This window comes from Impatiens glandulifera, chromosome 1 (genome assembly GCF_907164915.1).
Source record: "Impatiens glandulifera chromosome 1, dImpGla2.1, whole genome shotgun sequence".
In the NCBI taxonomy this organism is placed as follows: Eukaryota; Viridiplantae; Streptophyta; class Magnoliopsida; order Ericales; family Balsaminaceae; genus Impatiens; species Impatiens glandulifera.
In genome coordinates, this window is record NC_061862.1 from 124,041,487 (window position 1) to 124,065,515 (window position 24,029).

The 24,029-nt window shown below is 29.9% G+C and overlaps 1 protein-coding gene across 1 annotated transcript; it reads right to left on the reverse strand.

The window, feature by feature from the left end:
* Nucleotides 1–320: 320 nt before the first annotated feature.
* LOC124919705 (auxin efflux carrier component 1a-like) lies at nt 321–5,684 on the reverse strand. The gene is made up of 5 exons (XM_047460024.1): nt 4,011–5,684; nt 3,839–3,924; nt 3,109–3,266; nt 831–907; nt 321–738 (listed from the first exon to the last, which is right to left on the reverse strand). Exons 1-5 carry the CDS (start codon nt 5,456–5,458, stop codon nt 672–674), a joined length of 1,836 nt encoding a protein of 611 aa, XP_047315980.1. The 5' UTR covers nt 5,459–5,684; the 3' UTR covers nt 321–671.
* Between the last annotated feature and the right edge of the window lie 18,345 nt (nt 5,685–24,029).

The following is a 24,029-nucleotide window of genomic DNA, read 5'->3' on the forward strand; positions in this document are numbered from 1 at the left end:
ATACACAAAAAGTACTATAACAACTTATTAGGCAAACGTTAAACGCGGCATACATGTCAAATAAAATGTGGCCTAAGTGAAGTTTACTACGTATTCATTACAAATATGTTCCAAAAACATAAACAAAACCAAATCAAGAACAAGAAAAATCTGAATGGGGGCTAATGGGCTATAAGTTGACGACATAGGTTGGATATACGGGGTGCAATTTTAATTTCTTAATTCGTCCAAACACATCACACCACATTACCAAATTCCTTGTCAAGGATTATATAAAGAAGAATATATATAAAAAAAAAAAAAAAACTAGTACTAAACGCAAATTAGCCTAACTTTTCATTAAATATTCCAAGAACCTTTTTACATATAGCAAAAAGCAAAAGCAAAGACAATTCTCTTGGAAGTGTTAATTTGATCACTAGAAACATCAAAACAAAATTCCATCATTGAAAACACTAATAAACCCTTTTGTTGACTTTTTCTCCATTAAGAGTTAATTCTTCTTCTCCTCCACCATAAATTGGTTAAAAGCATGCATGCAAGCATGATTATACAATTAATTTCTAAGCAAATATCAAAAAGCATATCTTCCTTCCTTCCTTCATTCTAATCTTCTACTTCTCCTTCCCACTTTTTTTCTTCAAAACCTTGAAGGAATTCACCATTAACTATCATATACCCAATAAAATGTAGTAAAGTAGGGTAATGGGTAATGCAACCAACATTCCAAATATGACACTGCGATCCACAAAAACAATTAAAAACAATAATTAGAAAGAGTAATTAACAAGAAATTAAAATGAACAAAATGTGTATAAATAAATTCATACCCAGTGCTAAGAATGTCAGGATGCACATTGTACTCCTTGGCAAAGACAAAGGGGACAATTCCTTGTGGAAGAGCAGCCTATTGATTTTTTATTTTGTTATAGAGAGGAAACATATAAATAAAATGTTAGTAACAAGTACAAAACATCTGAGCTGAACAAGGATACATATGTTTGACAATAATAAAGATAAGCAACTAAAACCATATAACATTTTATAATATATATACTGTATATTCTTATAAGTTATAATATACTAATAACTAATCCATCAATATATATACATGTTATAAAAAAGCTATGTATTTAATTATTTGTAGAGTTAATGATCATTAATTTGAAAGTAAATAATTTACATTGGATTAAGATATAAATTATACTCTATAAAATTTAATATATTATTGTCCTTTGAGTATAAGAAAATTTATTCAATAAATAACTTTTAAATATAAGGAAAAAAGTGTATAAGAAAAATTATTTTTGTAAAAGACAAAATAAGGTATGGCATGTGATTATTATATTAATTATGATAAAATTCAGTGAATATTTCATCATTAAATAATTTACTATTAAAATTAAATTCAATAGCAATTTATACATTTAAATTGATTATATTCAAATTTTTACTAAAAAAAATATTAATTAATTTAAATTAAACTATCAGCAATTAGATATAAGAAATCATTATTAATATCAACTTCTAGATAGATAATATATGGAATATTTCGAAATAAAATACAAATTCTTTTGAGATAATCATATTTTGATGTATAAAGTAAAGGAAAAATTTAAAGAAAAAAATTACAAATATTTAATGATGTTTTTTTTCCTGAATTTAAAAAATTGAATTACATAATAAATTTTAGTTAAAATCATCTCTTAAACCAAACTTTGAGACTTTTGTTGGCAGTTCAAATTTGTAAGTTCTTTCTCAAGTAACTTTCATTTTTTTTCACTCTTTTATGATAATATACACAAATACAATTGTTTATTAAAATTGAAATCAAACAAAATAATGGTAAATGGAAGTGGATTTCCAAAGAGAATCATTTAAAGCTTGTAACAAAACAAACATCATTTAAAAATGTGTATACCAATAGCAGTAAACCTACATGCTCAAAATAGAATATAATAAGTTTATGGCAGACATATAATAAGAATAAAAAAAAATGTTTGTTTTTGGGTAGTGATGGGTAGCACGTGATACTGTTTCTGTGCAAAGATACTGTCATTTATTAAGCTCCTACAGATCTATTAACTAAATCAAATGTATTTTGTCTGTCAGTCAGTATGTAGTATTAAGAGACAAACCAAGAATCCTCATTTTTTTCAATTAAGATTTTTTTCAATAAATTAACAAGTGGTAGCATTTTGTCTATTTTCAGTAGTATCAATGCTATAGTTTAATCAAATTTATTTGTCAAAGAATAAGTGGTGAAGTTGAATAAGCTTGACTAAGCTTAATGACACACTGAATCAAACTAACCCTAAGGACTTGTTTATTTTAATTGTATTAGTTTTGAAACTAAACTAAGGACTTGTTTGGCACAATGCCTAAAGTCTTGACATTATTATTTTATCTTAAATGAAATTAAAAACTAACTTACTTTTGTATTTAAAATTTAAATTTAATAAAAATAACATAAAGAGACGAAAATAATGATTTTATAATTATAATAATACTTAATATCATAGAATTTTTTTCTTCTAAAAAAAAACCAAATCAAATTAACTCTAAATTATTATAAACTCAATCAAATTAGCCTAATTATTAATGGAAACTAGTACTAATTTATTCAATTTAAGTGAAGAGTTCATTTGATAAGGGTCTTTTTAAGTGATGTTTTGAAAATTTTAAAAAATATCTTCAATTAATCACATCAATCTCATTCTAACAATCCAACTAAAATATTAAAATATATTTAATATATTTTTATTAAAATTAAATTTTAAATATAAAAAACATTTTAATAATTAAACAATAAAAACACAAATGACTGTAAACAAAATAAAAAAACTATTTATCTATTAAAACTATGTTTTTATCCAAAAACCTAACAATTATATTACCTATGGAATCAATTTATTTATATATTAAAATACCAAAATTATCCTATACATGTTTTTAATAAAAATTATAGAGATAAAGGGTAATTTGGTAAAAAAAAATCAATTTTTTTTATATTTTTAATTAAACAAGAGTTTTTGGAAAAACCCCAAACAAACAAACCCTAAATAAAAAAAAAATGATTTTAAAAGGGAGAAGGAGGATGGTGGTGACCTGTACAATGGCAACACGAAGAAGGTCGCCACGTAGGCCAACAGCAAAGGAAGCGGCAGCCATGACAGCTGGTCCAGTGAAGAATCTGACGGCCATGGAAAAGACTGCTATGGAATTTCCACATGCTATAATCCTCGGTTGCAATGCCATGAACAGACCTACATGTATCATCATCATCATCATGCGCATGTCAATTCAATATTCATTCATTCCCAATTCTAATTCACAGTAATAAGTAGTAGTAGTCATCATCATTATCAATTTCTTTTTTTTGAAACATGAATTGCCAATAGTGGGAAGTCAGTTTCCAAACTCTCTCTCTCTCCTCCAATGATCATAATCATTATCTCTATTGAACAAAACCCCCCATTTTATTAATTCACAAGTCAGTAATAGTCTGCCTCTCTGTCTGTCTGTCACGGCGCCGGCCGGCCGCCCTCAGCACCCATTTAGACGGCGCGGCACATTCATCATTATATCAACAACCACCACCAGTCAGTAATAATATCTATTCCTACGGCTACTAAGATAGGGATTAATGTTTGATTTTAAATTATTATATTATCCTAAGTTAAGAATATTATTTTGAAATATATATATATATATGAACTTGTTTTATGGGTTTTTTTTATTTTTTATTTAAAATAATGATTTTAATATGAAATGAAAGAGAGTTGATTTTGTGTTAAGATTTGGAGAAACATGAATAGTGAAAGAGAAGAAAACTTACCAAGACTGAACATGGCCATGCCAAGCCCAGCATCTGACAAGATCGAAATGGAATGTGCTATTATCACCGGCATATGAACATTCCACCTACAATTACAATTGTTCTTCATTAATTTCTCAAAAAAAAAACAAGACTTTAACCTAATTCAAGAACTGGATAATAGATATTGAACCTGAAAGAAACAAGGGACCAAGAAAGACCAATCAAGCTAGAGTAAGTGTTTGGATTCCTAATCAACTTCCTCCAAACCATTATCAATATCAGCCTTGTCATCACACTCGTCGGAGGCATCACCGCCGCCGCCGCCACCTTTTCATTACCATTATTATTATTATTATTATTCATACTCTCTCCACCTTTCATCTCTTCATGTCCACCATTCATGATCTCTCTGTTCCCAAAACTAAAACCATCTCTCTGTAAATACTCCTCCGCCGAAGAATGTTTCTCCGGCGAGACTGCAACTCTCACATCCTTGCCTGTCTGGTCCATTCCTCCGCCGTATTCATGTCCTCCTCCTCCTCCGAACACATCTGATACCGGCGAGGCGCTTGAACTCCAAACGAACATGTGAAGATCCTTACCACCCTCTTGACCGTTCGTTTTCTTTGTTGCTTTTGACGCCGTAGTCGGCGAGAACATGCCTGGATTAGGAGCTGGATAATGGGCCGTGTTGTTGCTTCCCGGAGTGTGGTACGGAGGCCTCGACTTTCCGCTGTTTTCTTCTTCGAAATTTGATGGTCGGGGAGTTGGACCTCTGGATGTCGGCATACCGTAAACGTCAGATGGGCCGAAGTTTGAGTTCCGGGGACCTGCGCCGGCGCCGGTGACCATTGAATAGAAATCTGTATGGTTGAAGCTTGAACCTCTTGGAGTTGGGTTCCGGGATGATTGAAGAGAGTAAATCTCTGCGTTGGTCAGATTCGACGGCCGGGGAGTAGCCGACGAGAAACCCATCGACCGGCGGGAGTAAATATCTGAACGGGAAGCGTTTGATTTTCGAACTGTAACGTGAAGCTTCCCGTCTTCCTTAATCTCGGTTTCCGTCTCGATCATATGCCTTCCATCCAACGAGACCACATCGGAATCGACATGAATCGACACAATCGATCCCGCAGTATCAGGAAACTGCTCAGAAATCAACAATCTAGCTCCCCTGAATTCAAACAAAAACAGCATCAAAGTATACCAGATTATACATTGAAGAACAACGATTTGCACCATTAATGACCCAGAGCTTTCTCCGTACATTCCTTTGAGTAAAGGGATTCCCATAACTAGAGTATTTGGGAGTGTGGAAAGAGAAAAGAGGGTAATAGTCCATTCAAGACAACCCCTTTTGGAGAAATTAGCCCAGACGGTTAAAACAGAGAGAACAATGATTTTCTGAAGAGTATCGGCGGCAATGAAACGGAAGTTCATGGCGTAAGGATTGTTAGATGAGATGAAATGGAAGGAGAGAAGAGGGACGGCGAATAAGGCGACGAATCGGTTGATACCGGAGCATTGATCGGGGGAGAAGATTTTCCACCATTTGACAGAACCGTAGGCGAGGATCATGGCTACGTAGAGGGGAACTACGGCGGTCATGACATGGTAGAAGTCTGAAAGAGAGATCATGTTTGTGGTTGGGTGATGAAGAATTAGGAAAAAGGTTGGTTTGAGAGAAAGATATTTATGGGGGGTTCCTTGTATTTGTGGGTGGGAGTGATCTGTGAATGCTGTGAGCAGAGAGAGAGAGAGAGAGAGAGATTTCTTGGTAGTACAGAGAGAGAGAGGAAGAAGATGATACAGTGGGAATAGTGCAGAAAAGAGAGCAGCTTTGAGAGTAGTGAGGAAAGGTTGCACTTCGCAATCTCCAAAGCAACGGGGAGTGGTGGATGATGTCCCCTTCCCTTTTTAATATTTAGAACTTTTTCATCTTCAATTATTATTATTATTAATTTATATATATTCTTAATAGTTAAATATTATCAATCTTAAATAATAACTCAAACCTATTACATTTTTTTTTCAATTTATAATTGGGTTCACTCCCCCATTGTCAACCGATAATTCAATTTTGAGGTTTAATCTACTAGGACAAGTTTATTATATATTTTAAAAGAGTTTGATAAATAAAAGTTTATTAGGTAATGATTTTTCTAAACTAGGCTTAAGACTACTACACTTTGAAAAGACTTATCTTTTTTATTTTCTCGATTTTTCTTAGAAATCGCTATTATGTCAAGTAATCTTCATCTAAAGACACAATCTTGATTTAGATAATAGAGAATTGCTTTTATTAGTGTTCACTTTTATGTTAAAAGTAATCGGCTTATGCGAAAGTTATGAAAGACAGTTATGACAAGTGAAACATGATTTAAGTTTCAACAATTTTTTATATGAATATCCTTAAAAGTCATGAAGCAACTCATTTGCATGAATTGTTCTAGTTTTACTGACTTTATGGAACAGTTTCTCCACAACAAAGAGCAAAGACCTAGGAGGGCATGATCAACACGACATTGATTGAACATCAACTCACAATAACTTCTTATACACATACTAGTGTAAGGTTAGGTTTTACATATACTTTGAGTTTCTCCCAAAAAGTTTGTATTTTATTATTAGCATTTGCTCAAAGGTATTTGGCATTGTGTGATGGAGAAGATTGACTTTTAGTTCTATTTTGATACATGAAATTGAGTGACATATTGTATAAGTAGATATCTTGGGCATGATGAGTTAAGTTGTGAGACTTTATTGCTTCATTATCTAGAATATGGGTAATGATTAAAAACTTGTAACTATATTTATTCAACCATACTCATACTCGTGGTAAACACTAAAATTTAAATCCCTAATTTGTGAATTTTAAAATAATTATTTTAAATAAATAAATTTAAAATAATTAAAATTAATGCCAAAAATTAAATTAAACAATTCATTGGATTAATTATTTTGATGATTAAATCTCAATTAATTAAAGAAAATTGCCAAAAAAAATAAATAAAATAATTTGAGATAAATGTTATACTTATTTTATCTCAAATTAATTTTAGAAAAATCAAAATGGATTCAAATAAATAATTTAGGATAAATGTTGTATCATCTTATTCAAATAAGTTATTTATTAAACCCAAAAATATATAAAAAAAAAAATTGGTAAAATATATGTCATATTTATTTTAAATATTTTGTATATTTAAAAGATTTAAAAACAAAATCAAAAGGGTGAAAACAAATCAATTTCAAACAAACCCTTAAGGTTAAATAAAAATGTATATACGTGATCTAGTACAGCTGAAACTTAGAGGAATCGTTGTAGCAGGAGTCATATCCATCGGATAGGCGTTGGATTTTCATTCAACGCCCAAGAGCTATTCACATCGCCCGCTACAATGGAGCAAGGGTGCGCTCACAAAGCACAGGATCAGTTAACGCGTGCCCCAATCTCGTTAGCTGAAATGCAACAAACCACTCGACCGCTGACGGAAAGCGGATGGAACGCCAATGGAGCATCCCATGTCTGACTTTTTGCTTGAAACAAAGTCATTTATGCCTACATCGTCGTCTTCCTCGCGATTTCGGGCGGATAAGAACAACATACATCTTTGATTTTTCAAAGATGGAACTCTGTCATTTCTTGAGCATTTGGCTTCATTCAAAAAAATGAAATGATCACCCTACTCATGTGATCATTTCCCCTAAGCCTACGATCATCATCATAACCTACACTGACGACTGATCGAATAATAGCAAAAACACCATTATGGCTATTTGACTTAATAAAGCCTACTTGCTTCTCAAATCGACATTGAGAGGCTATAAATAGCCTCCCTATATTGATCTGAAGGCAAGAGATAAACTTTCTAGCCTCCAATGAAAGTTTTTTAGAAATCCGACATCCAAGCTTCAAGCTTTCAAGAATTTCAAAAATTATGTGTAAGCCTCTAAAGCTCGGATCCAGACATCCCCAAAGCTTCCTTAAGGTCTAAGGAGTGTTCTCAAATCCTTGGTAAACTTTCAATCATCATTTAATTCAACCTTCTAGTATGAAATTGAAATTTTTATATTTCAATTTTCATAAGTTTGTATATTATCTGGTTGTTGAAAATTTTAATTGTAAAACGATTCTAGAATATTTTACAAGCTTTCCATTAAAGCTAACCGATCAATCAACCTTAGACAAAAAACTCAAATTTGAATTTAAAAAATTCAAAATCAAGTTTTATGTTCTTGAGCTATTAGAAAAGCGACACAAAAAGCTTATCAACATATTTCTAATAATGTTGGGAACCTATTTGGATCATGTTTGAACCATCCCGATCACGTTTAATCAAAATTAAAATTAAAAAAAAAATGAAAATTTCAAGTTCTTGAATTAATTAAAATGAATGGGTATTGTTCATATTTTGGTTCCAATCAATCATATGAAGCATAAAGAAATTTTTGACAAGCTTCTTACGTTTCATTAAAGCCTATAAACCAAAAACCCGATTTTTACATAATTTTGTTTTAGTTGAATGGAACATCATTCTAGTCGAATGACACCTCGAAATGATATTCATAATGATTTTGAGAGCTTTGTGAATCATCTCATGCCATCGAATCAAAGGATTCAAGCCTCAATCAAAACTATAAAACTTGTAGTTTTAATGTTCTTGAGGATCGAGGAACCTAGCTAGGTTCGACTAGGACCGAGAACTTTCGGCCCCGACCAAAAATCTTCACACTTAAGACCGAGAATTTTTGGCCCCGACCGAGAATCTTCACACCCAGGACCAAGAATTTTCGGCCCTAACCGAGAATCTTCATACCTAGAACCGAGAGGTCCGACCGAGAATTTTGGCCCCGACTGAAAATCTTCACACTTAAGACCAAGATGTCCGACCGAGAATTTTCGATCCCGACCGAGAATCTTCACACCTAGGACCGAGAATTTTCGGCCCCAACCGAGAATCTTTATACCTAGGACAGAGAGGTCCGACCGAGAATTTCCAGCCCCGACTGAAAATCTTCACACTTAGGACCAAGATGTTTGACCGAGAATTTTCGACCTCGACCGAGAATCTTCACATCTATGACCGAGAGGTCCGACCGACGATTTCAGCACCCCGACTAAGGGACCTCTACACTCGACCGAGGATTCTAGCCTCAAGACTAGGAGGCTTTAGCACCCCGACCGAGAATCCTAAACTAGGACCGAGGAAGTTCCGACCTTTGGACCGAGGGTCTTAACCCCGACTGATGAAAATCACACTTATGACCGAGAACACTGGTCTTAAGGTCTATTTAATTGCACTTTTTATTTTCCAAAATAATTTTTTATCATTTTGGGAGCTTAAACCATTTTTTTAAATCCCAAAAAAATAGAAAATGATTTCAAAATATTTTTGCTATATTTTTACAAAAATATTTTGATAAGGGCTTGTTTGAGATTTATTTTAAAACCCTAATGTATTTAAATATTGATGTTATTTAGGTATTTTTCTTCCTAGTCATTATCATCAGCTGCAGGTACCAATATTTAAATATTGTTGATATAATTTAAAATACACAACACATGTGCATGTCTAGGACTAGAAAAATAATTGGTTAAAATAAAACGTTATACAATTAATTTTCAAAAGTTAAGAATTTATTAAGTACATACCGTTTTTAAAATAGGTACAAAGGATGAAACACGAAAGCCATTTCTCGAGTATCACCAAACTACGAACAAAACGAAACTCTAGTTAAAAATACATTTGTATACGTATACCGCTTTATTGATTTTACACTGAAAAACAATTGGCGACTCTTTATTAAATAAATAATTTTTTAAATTAATTATTTTTAATTAATATAGATTTATTCAATCAAATTATTATTTGATTATTTTAAATTTAAAAAAGTATTTTAAATTTGATCAGAAATTAATTATTTTATAATTAATTTTAAACTGTCAGGGTTATTTCATTAAATCTCTAAAACATAATATTTTATTTAAAAAGATTCTTGACACGCAAATCATTGTTGAAATTTCTCGAACCTTGAACTTTTTCTAGGATAAGTGTTTTCCAAGGGTTACACTCACCAAACCACAATACATATTGTATTTGAATGAGTTACTTAATGTGACGATACAAAATGAAGGATATGGTAAGCCTCAAAATTTAAATTGAGATGGGGTGGTTGAGAATTGATTGGAACCCATTTAATAGAACCAATTGGAACCAATTAAGGAGTAAATAGGTCAAACAATATCGTCTATCTTCATATTAATAACCCACAAACTATACCAATCAATGTTGAGTAGACCAAATGAAATTGCGCAAATTTGGTTCAAGCTTTAGAACATTCCAACCCACATGTACAATGCTGAAGCAATTAGTCATTTTATAGGTACAATTAGGAAACCATTATATATGGTCTCAATAACTGAAGGAGATGAGCATTTGTCATTTGCTAGAATTAGCATTGAAGTGCATCCTAGTAGTGTCCTACCAATGAAAATAACAGTTGTTGACATAAAAAGAAAGCACAATGTTATGGAGATCTCTTATGAATGGAAACCAAAATTGTGTGCTTTCTGTAACTTTCCTGCACAATAAATGTGATAAAGATAAAGAAGAAGAGAAGAAAAGCCAGGAAGTAGAAAAGAAAAAGAAGAAAACAAAGGAGGCTAAACTCAAAGATCAAACATTTTTAGAAGAAAACAAGAAGGATTCTAGGAAAATTGAAAGCAACGAAGGAAAGAAAGTAAAGAGAATCAAGGTAAAGAGGAATTGTTTTTTCATGTAATGCAAAGGATTAAGATGAAAATGGATGATGAACCTCAAGTTGTTGTTAAGGAAACTCAAGAGGAAGACACCCAAAATTTCAAAGCTGAAACAGAGAATTCTAAAGCCGATAAAGATTATTCCAAAATCGATGTGGAGTCTAAATCTGAAGCTGAAGATAAGGAAGACAAGATTACAGAAATTTAAGTTGAAGATAACAAAGGTAAAAGCCTGAAATTATTAGAAACAATTATTTCTATTAATTCAGAACAGGCTCGTACAAAGAGAGAATTCAAAATAAGAAACAATAATACTCTTCATCTTCTTCAATACAATCTCCTTTCATAGTTAGAGAAAGAAGAAGATGAAGAAAGAGGAAGAGAAAGAGGAAGGGGAGAAAAGCCTCTCAATGAAAATAGATGGCATGTGAAAATCCCAGGCTGGGATGATTATGTTTGAATGTAGTCTTTTTTGTTTGTAATCTTTTTTTAGAATGTATGATTGTTACTAATTAGTGTTTTTAGGGTTTTTCGATTGTCATCCTTAATCATAGCTAGGGTTTGTCTAACTTTGATTTCTAACCCTCCTAGTTCTGGGATTTTAATGAAATGATTTTAACCGTTTTCCCCCCAAAAATGTTGCTCATCCAAAATTGTTTTTCATCCAAGATAAAGGTGAATTTATGGTTGAAGGTGAGATTAATACTAATATTTATATATTGTAAGTGTTTGTCTAGTTTCAATCATTTGTTATTTTATTATTGAGAGAGTGAATGGGAGAGAATGACATAGAATCACTTTATTGACTGGAAAAAAGAAAAAGTATAAGAAGAAAGAGTAAAGAGAAAATTCTATTATTTTTTAGTCAATGAGATTGCGCCACATCATTCCCTCACCCATTCCTTCTTCTAAATTCCCTCCCCAATCATTTCTCATATAATATATAATCATATATTATATTATATTATTATATATATATTATTTTATACTATATAATAAAAAGCAAGGATACAACAATATGAAGACAGGAAATCAAACATAAAGAGAATAAACAAAAATAGAGTTAAATATTCAGAGTTTCAACGAGACGATCGAGTAATTTTTGAGATTTGAACGAAATTTTCTTTAGATGGGTCTTTGTCAAGCCTTAGGTAAGCTTAAATGATGACGTTTAAGAGGGAGCTCATAGAAGATTGAATGCCCAAACTCAGAACCATGTTGTCAATGGAGGAAGTGGCTTGTCTAGAATAGAAGTCACGTGCAAGAACACAAGGCCTCAAACAAAAAAAAGCACTTTAAACAAGACTATGTTGGTTGAGATATAAAAACCATCACTTGTGTTCATCTAGACTCTTGTCTAGTTTGCAAAAGTAAGAACAAAGTATTTCGAGTTTATCAGATACACCCCGATCATCAAGAAAAGAGAAGAAAAAAAAACAGGAATACTCATAGAGGTTGAGATTTTGAAAATATCATTTGTTGTTCATCTAGACCTTTGTCTAGTTTGTGAAAGAAAGAATGAGAATACATCGATTTGATCAAATATACCTCGAGTATAAAAGAAAGACCCAAAGGTCTTAGAGTTCTAAGCACACTAACCTCTAAATCCGAGAAGTGAGACTAAACCTCATGGTGCATGGTTGAAAGATTAAGTGTAATATGAACCTCAAAATGATGTTCAAGTAAACAAATCTATTAATAAATCTCAAGGAAAAACTTCAATGCAAAATACTAGACCCAGAATCAATAACCTTTATTTCGAAGAACATCAATTGTATCTGGTCTTCTCTTTGAAGAATTCTAAGGAACGATTTACGTAACTGATTTTTGAAAATGTTTCAATCTAACGTTGCTAAGCATCTGATAGGAAAAGTCGCTAATACCTAGAAGGTTAAAAGGGTCTAACTTTTCACTAAAATTCAAGCGACAAAACAAAATAACCAAAAATTCTAGATCAATCAAACCAATCTATCTTGTAGAAATTGCTAATCAGATCTGCGATTATCCACCTCATTTTCCACGTGAATGTGATCGCTAATGACTTGCAGTTATAACAAAATATTTTTTTATACGAATATATCCTCTAATCAGACTTGCGAGATTATTCATGCTCATAATCGATAATCATACTTGTGATTGCAACATTTTCTCTCACACAAATATATTCTCTATTTAGACTTGCGATATTATTCACACCCACGTGATCACTAATTAGACCTAAGATTACAACATTTTTCCATCCACAATGTTCTTCACTCACATGTGATCACTAACCATACCTGCAATGTTATTCACATGTATGTAAATGTTAATCAGATTTTTGATTATGGTAATGTTATTCACACGACATCTTGTAGAAATTATTGTGATCACTAACCATAACTATTTGAACGCATCACACGAATGTAACTACTAATCAGACCTGCGATTATAGTGATGTTATGCACGCGACTTATTGTAGAAGAACAACTAATTAAACTTGTGATCACAAAAGATGTTATGCGAATCGTTCGAGAAACTCGTTAAATTTTTTCTCTTTGTTGAATAAATCCAAGATAAACTATAAATTGAAAATTCCCGAATTCAGTGTCTATTTCTCAAACTTAGACATACATTTTTCTAAACCAAGTGATTTTACAAATTTAGTCGAAGTGGGGCATTCTTTAGATAATCATTTTCACTCTCCTATTAAATAGTTTATGTATTTTAATAAATTCCGAGCCTATTGAATACAAAATCCATGTACGCGCGAGCTTATTGCACAAATTATTAAATGAGCAATTGATTTGGAGTCATTTAGGTGTCAATTGAATTCCGAAAATAATTGATTTCAAACTTTTAATAAAAATAAGGTAATAATAGTTTAAGCTGAAATAATTTGAGTTATTATCATACTTAAGATCTTTTTAAAACACTTAATTAGTTTTGGTGGAAATTAGTTTAAGTTTCTTAAATAGATTTTAAGAAAGAAAAAAATAATAAAATCATTAGTTAGAAATTAGTTTTATCAAATTATTTTTATAACTAGTGTTGACTTGGTCTTTTTCTCATACACTAGATAATTTATTTTGAGAGTCAATTGCTAGATAATTAAAATTCTTGAAAAGATTATAAATGATTTTGGGGGAAGAGACTAATTATTGTTTTCTTAAATAAATAGTATGTTAATTTATGATTGATTTTTGAAATAAATTGATTTTAAAATTAATATATATTTTATTTTAGAGGAGAGAGAAAAAAAAGTGGAACAAATCAATTCGAAAGTATAATATAATACTAGTATGCAAAATAAAAAAAACAATTAATTTTGGTTTATTTGTGTTCTTGGTTTTTTTATGTCCAAACCCTTCGATTAAGGTCGTCCGTGGAGGCAAGCATCCAACTAAGATTTTCCTACCGATCGGGAGCCCGAACGAAGAATTTCCGTGCTATCGAAGCCTACGACCATGATATATTTTTAAGTCTTATTTTTTTGTAATTTTGGATTTTATTTGTGTAATTTATTTATTTATGATGTGCTTTAATTAATTTTTAAATATACAAAATAATATAAAATGAACAAAATATAATATTTTCTACGAATTTATAAAAATTAATTCTGCTGGCCCATTTGGTAAAAAAAAAAATCTATTTTTTCAACTTTGAAGGGACCTACCTCCCAAACCAACCGTGTGTTCAATAATTATGAAATCAATATATTTATAATTAAAAACATATTCTCAATATTGACATCCAATTTTAGAATTTTTTGGACACTTTCATTTATTTGGATTTTCCCTATGACCCATAATACGTTTTGAGATATTGTGCGTCTATATTATTGTTATATATGCTTTAATTTTTGCTCACATCGTTATATTATTGTCATAATAGATTCACACAAATGTGGACGATCACCCTAGCAATAAAAAATTAAAAAGTAAAACGTAATAATATATTTAAAAGAATAAAATTTTCGTAGTAGAAATCTTTAAGGCGTTGTGAGACATATCACTTTTAGTCTTTTCCTACACGTAACAAAACTCATAAATGAATATCCAATTTTGCGTGCAAAATCATAAATTATTTTCCTAATTTTAAAAATTATGTGCGAACTCTTTAGTTGTAAAATTTATTCTTATTTAAAATTTGAAGAAGATATATATCAAACTCGCTTTAAAATCTCAATCTTAGACGATTTGATGAGAATGTTAGTTATGAGATTAACTATAAAGTTTCGCTTTTATCATTTTATTTTCCATATCACTAAAATAATAAATTTTCCACGTAAAATATAAATAAGAGAAGTTTAAACGATGTAAAATCCAAATTAAAGTTGTACATTTTTTATCGTGTAAAATCGTTAATCAATTCAAAAAATAACTATAATAATATTAGCATGAATCCTGTGATTTTTCACGGGTAAGAATATAAACAAAATATTATTTATGTTTATTAAATATTTTGGTAAAAAGTAGTATTATTTAAATCTAATTAATTTTGAATTGATTATTAAATATTAATTTTAATATAATTTTAATATTTTTAAATTTATAAAATATCTAAAATTATAAAAATTCATTTATTTGAGTTTGAAATTTAATTTTGTTTATTTAAAGAACATTAAAAAAAAATAAAATCAAATGTATAAGTTGTTGCATATCGACAAATCACATAATTTACAACACTAGATAGAGGAGAAGAAAAGTAATTTCAACAACAAAAAAAAATATATATATATAAAGTTATACTTTTTCTAATATTACTTATTATTATTATTGATTTGCTTATTTAAAAAATTAATATACTAAAAACCATAACCAATTTATTTACATTTTTTTCTTATCTATATTGGTTTTTGATTATTTTACAAAAATTAACATTTATCAAAAAATAAAAAATATAATAATTATTTTAAAAAATATTATTATGATAGATAATTACAAACATTAAAAAATATTTAAAATTAATATATATATATATATATAAATAAACAAACAAATTAATTAATTAATTAATTAAAAATATGTGGTAATTGATATTGTTTTTTTTTTATAAATTTTGTGTTAATACTAAAAATTGTTTTTTCAAGTATATAGTTTTTCAAATTATATTTATATAATATTAAAAAATTCTCACTGTTAAGTATAGTTTTAATTTTATTTTTCTAATTTAAATATATTTTATTTAATTTATCTTCTACTTTTATGTATTTTTTAAATTAGTTTGATCAAATAATTATTTTTATTTATGTCTTTTAGTTTAATAATATATTAAGATATATATATATAGTTATTATTATTTTTTATTAAATAATAACATTAATTTTTATTTTTATTTAATAAAATAATTTAATATTATAATGTGTAATATATATATATAAGACACTATAAATAAAAATAAAAATTTATTACCAATTTAAAATATGTCAACATTTTTTTTTTATTTTATTCTTTAATTATATATATATAGAGAGAAATGATTAGGTGAGGGAATGACTTGGCATAATCTTATTCGCTGAAAAAATCAAATAATTTCTTTCTTTTCTCTCTTTCATCCCACTTTTACATTTTTCAACCAATGAAGAGGTGATGCCTAAGTCATTCCCTCACCAAATTCACTCTCTCTATCACTCCTCATATATATATATATATTGGAAATAGACTTAGTGCCATTTCATTAAAAAAAATTGGACAATATATTATGTATGTAAACCGCAAACATACTTAACCATTTAATCAGGCGCAAAACTCACCGCCCCGAATACAAGAACTTAGGATTTATTATATTTTATACATGTTTGATTTTATATATATAAATAAATAATAATTTTTATGAATATTGAAATATAAAAACTTAATTAAGTTAAATATATTAGATTTTTAATTAGATAATTAATTTAAAATATTTTTTTAATTAATAATTTTTATTTATAAAATATCTTAATACAAAAAAATATATTAATAATTATTAAAAAGAAATTCTTTAAATTCTTATTTACAAAAATATTATTATTAATTCCCTAACATATTAATATTAATTATTTAATTTGAACATTTTTATTTGACATTCTAACTTTACTTTAACAAAGAATCCTTTCATTCCACATTTATCCATAAATTTAATCAACTTATTATATAGTGACATTACTTTCACTTAGGTCTAATCAACCTATCGAATTTACATATTTTATCCAACAATATTATTTTTTCTCAAGTAACACTTTGAGCATTTTTTAATAAAATTGAATTTATGTGTACATATAAACAAAATATATAACTAACAAAATATTTAACTGAAATTAATCGTAAATAAAATAATCACAAATCTTAAAAAAACATATTAAAAATCATTCTCATAAACAAATTAATAAATAACAATGAAAGTCAATAAAATATTAGGGGATAATTAGTATTGAAAACAATTTTATATATAAAATGTCAAAAATTTTTTTTTGGGAAATAGCTTAACGTTATTTCTTTAAGAGCCCAAAAGTGAGAGAAATGGTAAATTATCCAAGTTAGACAAACCATAACATTGATTAAAAGAATCAAACGACTCTAGAGTATCTAATTAGAAACAAACAAAAAAACAAAGATTATAGACAACTAAAGCATACCAATCATACTACTTAACATTCTTGTTCAATGTAGCCAATAAAATTTTCGCTACTTTCGGATCCCAATCTGCTGCTCTCGCAGCCCACCTACTTTTTCTAATCACCTGTTTGGATCTATGCTTCTTTATTGGTGATTGAACTGTTGCATTTGATGATGACTGTTTGTGAACATTGACTTCATTCCCTTGGATTTGCTTTGCTTTAGAAGAGCCATCACTAATCTAATAAAATGAATTACGTTTCAGTATATTAGGAATTTTACATTTATCTTCACATTCTTTTGCTTCATTTTTGTGTGACTTGATTCGGTCTACTTTCAATATTTCCTCTTCACTATCATCCACTTCATTCGTATCACTTCCTTCCTCTAATTCTTCCCTTTTTCCTTCCTATGACTCTTCATCTCTAATTTTTCATCTTTCATTTCTTTTGATTCTTCATCATTCCCATCATCTGCATCTCTATCTTTAGCTTCCTCATTCTGATTGTTTGATTCTTCAGTTTCAACTTCCTCATTTTGCTCCTGAACTTTTTAGCTTTTCCTTCTATTCTTCAATTGCTTTTGCACATTTGTTACTGGGATGTTCAAAAGTATTGCAGAACGTACATCTGTTTGACCTCCATTCATACGTAATATCTATGTCTATGGGTTTGACTCTTCTATCAACTACTATCATCTTTGATGGTAAAGTGCTTCTAGGATGCACTTCAATTCTTATCCTAGCATATGTGATGTGTTCGCTTTCCTCCGTTATTGGGTCCATATATAATGGTTTCCCCAAGAGACTAGCGAAATGGCTAAGTGCTTCTGCGTTATACATATGAGCTGGAAGGTTCCTTAGTTTGAACCAAATTTGAGCTGTTTCCTTCGGTTTGCTGAGTAAGTTCATACCTTTGGACCATTTTTCCAGCTTTATATAGTTTGACCCAACATATGTGTGTCCCAGCTTTAGAATATTTCCAGATTTGCTCCCTTCTTGAATTTCAAGAAATAAAGATCATTAATATTTGTTGATACCTTTTCTAGTCTCATATGCTCCCATTGTTTTAACAAAACATTCTTAGTGACTAGAAAATATACACGATTCATATCTATGTAGTTCCCAACAACTACATTTTTCCATTCTTTAATACATTTTCCTCCACTTCAAAAGGTAATTTAAACTCAAAAGGGGATTTAAGAATCTCAACTTTTGGTTTAAAATCTCCCAGGTATGTTTTTCTTTTATATTTCTCCTCATCTTCATATTTCTGTCCTACATTTTTCTTCCAGACTTCATTAACTTTCCAACTGGAATTACTTCTGATAGAATAGGTCTTGGTTTTTTGGCACTTCATAAGTTCCATCATTATTTTCATAGACTAACTATTTTCTTGTATTCCTCTTGTTTTTAGTAAGTTCTAATCCTAAAGATAGTGAATATTGAGTTGGATAGTGGTTTGCTGTGTTTTTTTCTTGTTGAGTAGAATCTCTCATTTCTTTGCTTGGAACAACAAAGTCGCAATTTAATTCTTGAGTCCGTAGAGATTTTCCCTTTCAGTGTATTCAACCTTTTATATTTCATCATTTTTGATTTCAGACTTCAAACTTTCAGTTTCATTCTGCATTTTTCCTCAATTTTCTGAGAGCTCTGTTTCTGCATTTCTGGTTTCTCAGAAATCTGTTTTTTTCCTGTTTCATCTATCGTTTTCTTGCTTAAATTGATTTCCACAAAGTCATACACTACTTTTGCCTTATTCCTATTCTTTCTCTCCATCTTAACAGAAGAACTAGAATGCAATAAATTAAGAATATAGACAACTCAACCAAACCCAATTTATTTACCGCCGAGAAAAATCAACGACCAGGAATGACCGTAGACTAGCCAACTAGTGACCCTGTTTCACAACCCAACGACCTAAAAAATGAAAGCAATCGATGACCTAGAGCAATCACAACCCTAGACTTGTTCTCAAACAACCCTATCGACTGTATTTATGATTTCCCGACTCAATATTCGCGACACAAGTGAACAATTTCTAGATAATCATACCAAACGTGCCAATTATGTCGATCGTGCCAAATGTGCCGACGATCGTGACTCCTTCCACGTTTCTCGTAAACTACGACCAAATCAAACAACCAAATTTCGCGCGACCGTTCTGATTGTGCTGAATGTGCCAAACGTGTCGACCGTGCTGATCGTGCCGAATGTGCTAGACGTGCCAACAATCGTGATTCTGATGTGATTCTCTCATAGGGTTTCTAGTTTTTCAAAAAAAAAACTTTTTTATTTTTTACACTAGTAAAAAAGAGTAAATGACGACCATCACCACTGATTGGTTGTAACAACAATCGATATTATTCTAATAATACTGACTAGTATTATAACCCAATCGGTAAAACCCATTAATAGTACCGATTGGTTATAATATCAACCAGCATAGCCCTAAAATATCTCTAAAAAAAATGGGCCGTAATTTTGCCGCGTTTATTAAGTCATAGTACCAATTGATTTTCCACTAATCGGTATTGCTCAAGTCATAACACAATTTGTGTTTCCATCAATTATTATTGCTCAATTAATTAGCAAACAACTAGAGAGCTTTTCTCTCCTTTCCCTATTTCCGAAACTCGATCGCTATTGTCGTCCGAAGAGTCCCTACTACCATCTGAAGAATCTCTACTCCCATCCGAAGATACTGAATCGCCCTCCTCCTCTTAGATGCCGAGGAATATCAGAGAAGAGGAATCGCAAGCATCGATTATCTTCATCTCCGCAAGTCTCTATTTATCTTCTTTGCCACAAGCATCGATTATTCTTCCTACTTCACCTCTCGGCACTCCGACGATGTTCCTTTAGGTAGGATCTTCATCTTCCGTTGATATAGCATAACCCAAATATATATATATACATGTTTAAGTTTTGATATTGATTTTTGATATGGATTAGGTTATGGATTTAGGTTTTGATATGGATTATTGATACAGATTAGGGTTTGATAGGGCTTTTAATATGGATTTAGATCTTGATATGGATTTAGGTTATGATATGACTTTTTGATATGAATTTAGGTTTGGATATGACTATTTGATATGGATTTAGGTCTTGATATGAATTTAGGTTATGATATGAATTTAGGTTTTTATAATGAATATCCCTGATAAAAAATGGATGATCTATACGGAAAAAGATCGACATCTTCCATACTATATTCAAGGAGTCGATTCTTTTCTTAGCTTCGCTGTGAGTTCTGGCTGAATTATCAACATTTCATGTCCATGCATTAAATGTGGTAATAGAGAATAATTTGATAAACAAGGCATAAGAAAACTTTGTAATTTCTCCCAAAAAATTATGAGATTATTCTTTAGCCATGGATCATGCTAGAATAATATTTCCCTTTCATTACTAATTCTGAACTTCATCATCTGATATGCCTATTCTCTAGTGCTTAGAATTTTCTTCAAGGACCATGCCATTTTATTTTTAATTTGGCATGTCCATATGTTGACTTCTCCTTTCATAAATCTCGTATGAACCCATTTAACCCATAATGAATCTGTTCACATCTCAAGGGGACCAAAGATGTCTGATTGTGAGTGCTCGATTCTATTTGACAATTTTTAATGCCAAGCCCTCCTTCCTTTAGGGTACATACAATTTACCATTTGACCTTTTTACCTCCTTTGCCTTGAGTATCCAAGATTAAGTCTCTCTTTCTTGCATATGACAAGGTTTTTATAGCCTAACCCAAGATATAATTTCTGACATTTGAAGTTGATTTGCAGATAAGGGACTCCAAGATATTTGACTAGAAGCATTCATTCTTTTATCCCCATGATATTAAATATATTCTACTTCAAATCGTCCTTCACTCCTCCTCCATAGAAAGTTTGACTTTTGTCTTCATTAATGATTAAACTTGTAATACTAAAAAAATATTGTAAATGCTTCATTGATTGTACTAACTGATTCGACATATGCGTGAGCCACTAAGAACGAATCATCAACAAAATAAACATGTGTTATTTCTTCTTCCTTGAATTAGGGGTGAAATTTGAATTTATAGTTCCTTAGGATCATTATAAAGATGTAGTCCACAATTTTTATAATAAGAACGAAGAGGTAAGGTGAGAGAGAATCTCCTTGTCTTACTCCCCTTTCACCCTTAAAGAATCCACTATGTTTGCCATTCACTCTCACAATGAAGTGAGGGTCGAAACACACTACATTAACCACTCGATAAAAATGTTAGGGAAACCAGCAACATAAAAGAATTCATGGATGAATTATCATCTTATCGAGTCAAAAGCTTTCCGAATGTCAATTTTGAATGCCGCTCTCGGTGATATAGCTTTCTTACCATAACTTTTCAATAAACTCTGCAAAATAAATATGTTATGGGAGATAGAAAGATTCAAAATAAAAGTTGATTGCCCTAATCTAGTTAATTATGAAATAACAGTTTTATATCTTTGCGAAATGATATTTGAGATTATTTTATAAACTACGTTTCAACATGAAATATGATGAAAGTCCTGATTTTTTTCCGGTAGTGAGATTTTAGGCATCAAATTCAATACTATAACGTTCCATTGCTTAAGCATTTTCCAGTTTTGGAAGAATTCTAGAACCCCTTTACTTACATCTTCCCGACTATCTCCTAGTTTTCCTTGAAAAAAGACACATTGTATTCACCTGACCTTGGACTTTTACCTCCTTTCATCTTAAGTAGAGCTTTCTTGATCTCTACTTCACTAACCATTGCTAGTAGCTTATCAACATTCTCATTGTCAATTATTCTCAGAAGAATCTGTTGCAACACCCCAAGTTTGGCATTGAGTCCTTCGTTATTGAGTTTTATTCCAATTAGTCCCTTATAATAATTGATAGCTTCCTTTTGAACTACTTCCTATTCCTGAAGTATTTTCCCATTACAATCTTTCAATTTGAGGACTTGATTCCTTAAGTTTCAAGCCGCACATTTCCTGTATAAGAAGGTAATATTTTTTGTCTCACAAAGAAAGCCAGTTTTCTTTAGACTTCTGCTTGAAAAAACTTTCTTCATTTGAGTAGAGTTATCTGAAACTTGTTTGAACTTCTTTCTCCTCAGCTTGATTGTTAGGTAGGTTCTGCATCCTCAAGTTTTTTTTTTTAATATTATTCAATTTTACTCGTGCTTCCTCTACCCTTTTTTGATATACCGCTGTAATTCTTCATGTTAAACTTGCTGAGCTTACCATTTAGAATTCTGTGCTTTTTACAGACTTTAAACATATTTGTTCTGTTGATACTGGTAATCCAGGTTTTCGTTAGTACTTCTTTGAATTCTTCGTCTTTCGTCCATATATTAAATAATTTGAAAGGCCTCTTCAGTCTTTTTTCTCATTCCTAAAAATATTTTAACGGGCAATGATCAAAGATTCCTGGTTGTAGATGAACTATTCATCTTCACAAATACTTCTTAGAGTAATTCGTTGCGAAGTCATAAAATGTGTAAATATATGACTAACTAACCGATGTATGAAAATTAAATGAATGTGCATAAATTATTAAAAAAAATAAGAAAAGAAAAATTTATTTGTTACTAATAATTGAATTTTTGGGAGCTTGACATAGAAGTAGTTAGACTTTTATTTTAACTTTTATGATAACAGTAATGAAAAACTTTGATTTTTTCTAAGAGGAAAAAATAATATATAAGTTATTACTTGTTAACATTTTTAAGATACATAATGTTAGAATAGTTACGATTATATGTATTTTTCTCGTATATGTATTTTTCTCGCATTGACTACACTTGTCTTCACGAAAGTTGACTATTTATGAGAAGTCAATAATGATGGGTTGTCCTGATGAATCAGGAAAAAAAGTTTAAATTATATTAATAAAATATTAATGTTTAATATATATATATATATATATATATATATATATATATATATATATATATATATATATATATATATATATATATATATATATATATATATATATATATATATATATATATATAAAGTCAACGAAAATTATCAAACATTCACCTTAGACATAGATATTGCGAACTTGCATTATGATATTTTTTATATATTGATATTTTCAAGATAAATGTAATTAAGAAAAATAATCAACTTAAAATTTTTACCATGTGATTTGTAAGATGTTATAAATATTTAAGCTTTTTAATCTCGCCCAATTAACTCAGCTTCTTATATAAGTCTTTATAGAAATTCTAAAACTAAAACACCCATAAAAAATATGAGAACCGTGAGTAATATTAGAGCAATATAGAATATATAAATATTTGCTTTGTTCTTCACTAATTAAGATAACAAAGATTAAAAATATGGGTATATATTATAAAAGAAAAAAATAATGATAATCTTGCTAAATATATCAAATCAAGTGTCATATTAAAATGTAATATGACATATGAAATCGAAAATCTATTTTGTAAGTTCATACCTGATAATAATGATAAATTAATAGAAAAAAGACGAATGATCATAAATTTTACCATTTCAGTAATGTAGTCAAAATTCACGGATGTGAATCAAATGAATTCATTGCAAAAGAAATTTCTTAATTTTTTTTAATATATCTCTCTCGCTTACAAATTGTGATTTATTGTAACACCTTAGATTGTAGAAAAATAACATTTTTGTATTATGTAATTTATACTCGCGGACCAATAATTTATTCTAGTTCGAGCTAGTTTGTAAATAAATTGAAGAGGTGAACCAAACAATTAAAAATGAATAAAATTGCATAAAAATCCTTAAAAAAAATATTTCTCAATCCTAAATAAAGACTATATCATGCTTAAAGACTAAATTATTTTTAATCAAAATAGTTGTAAAATAT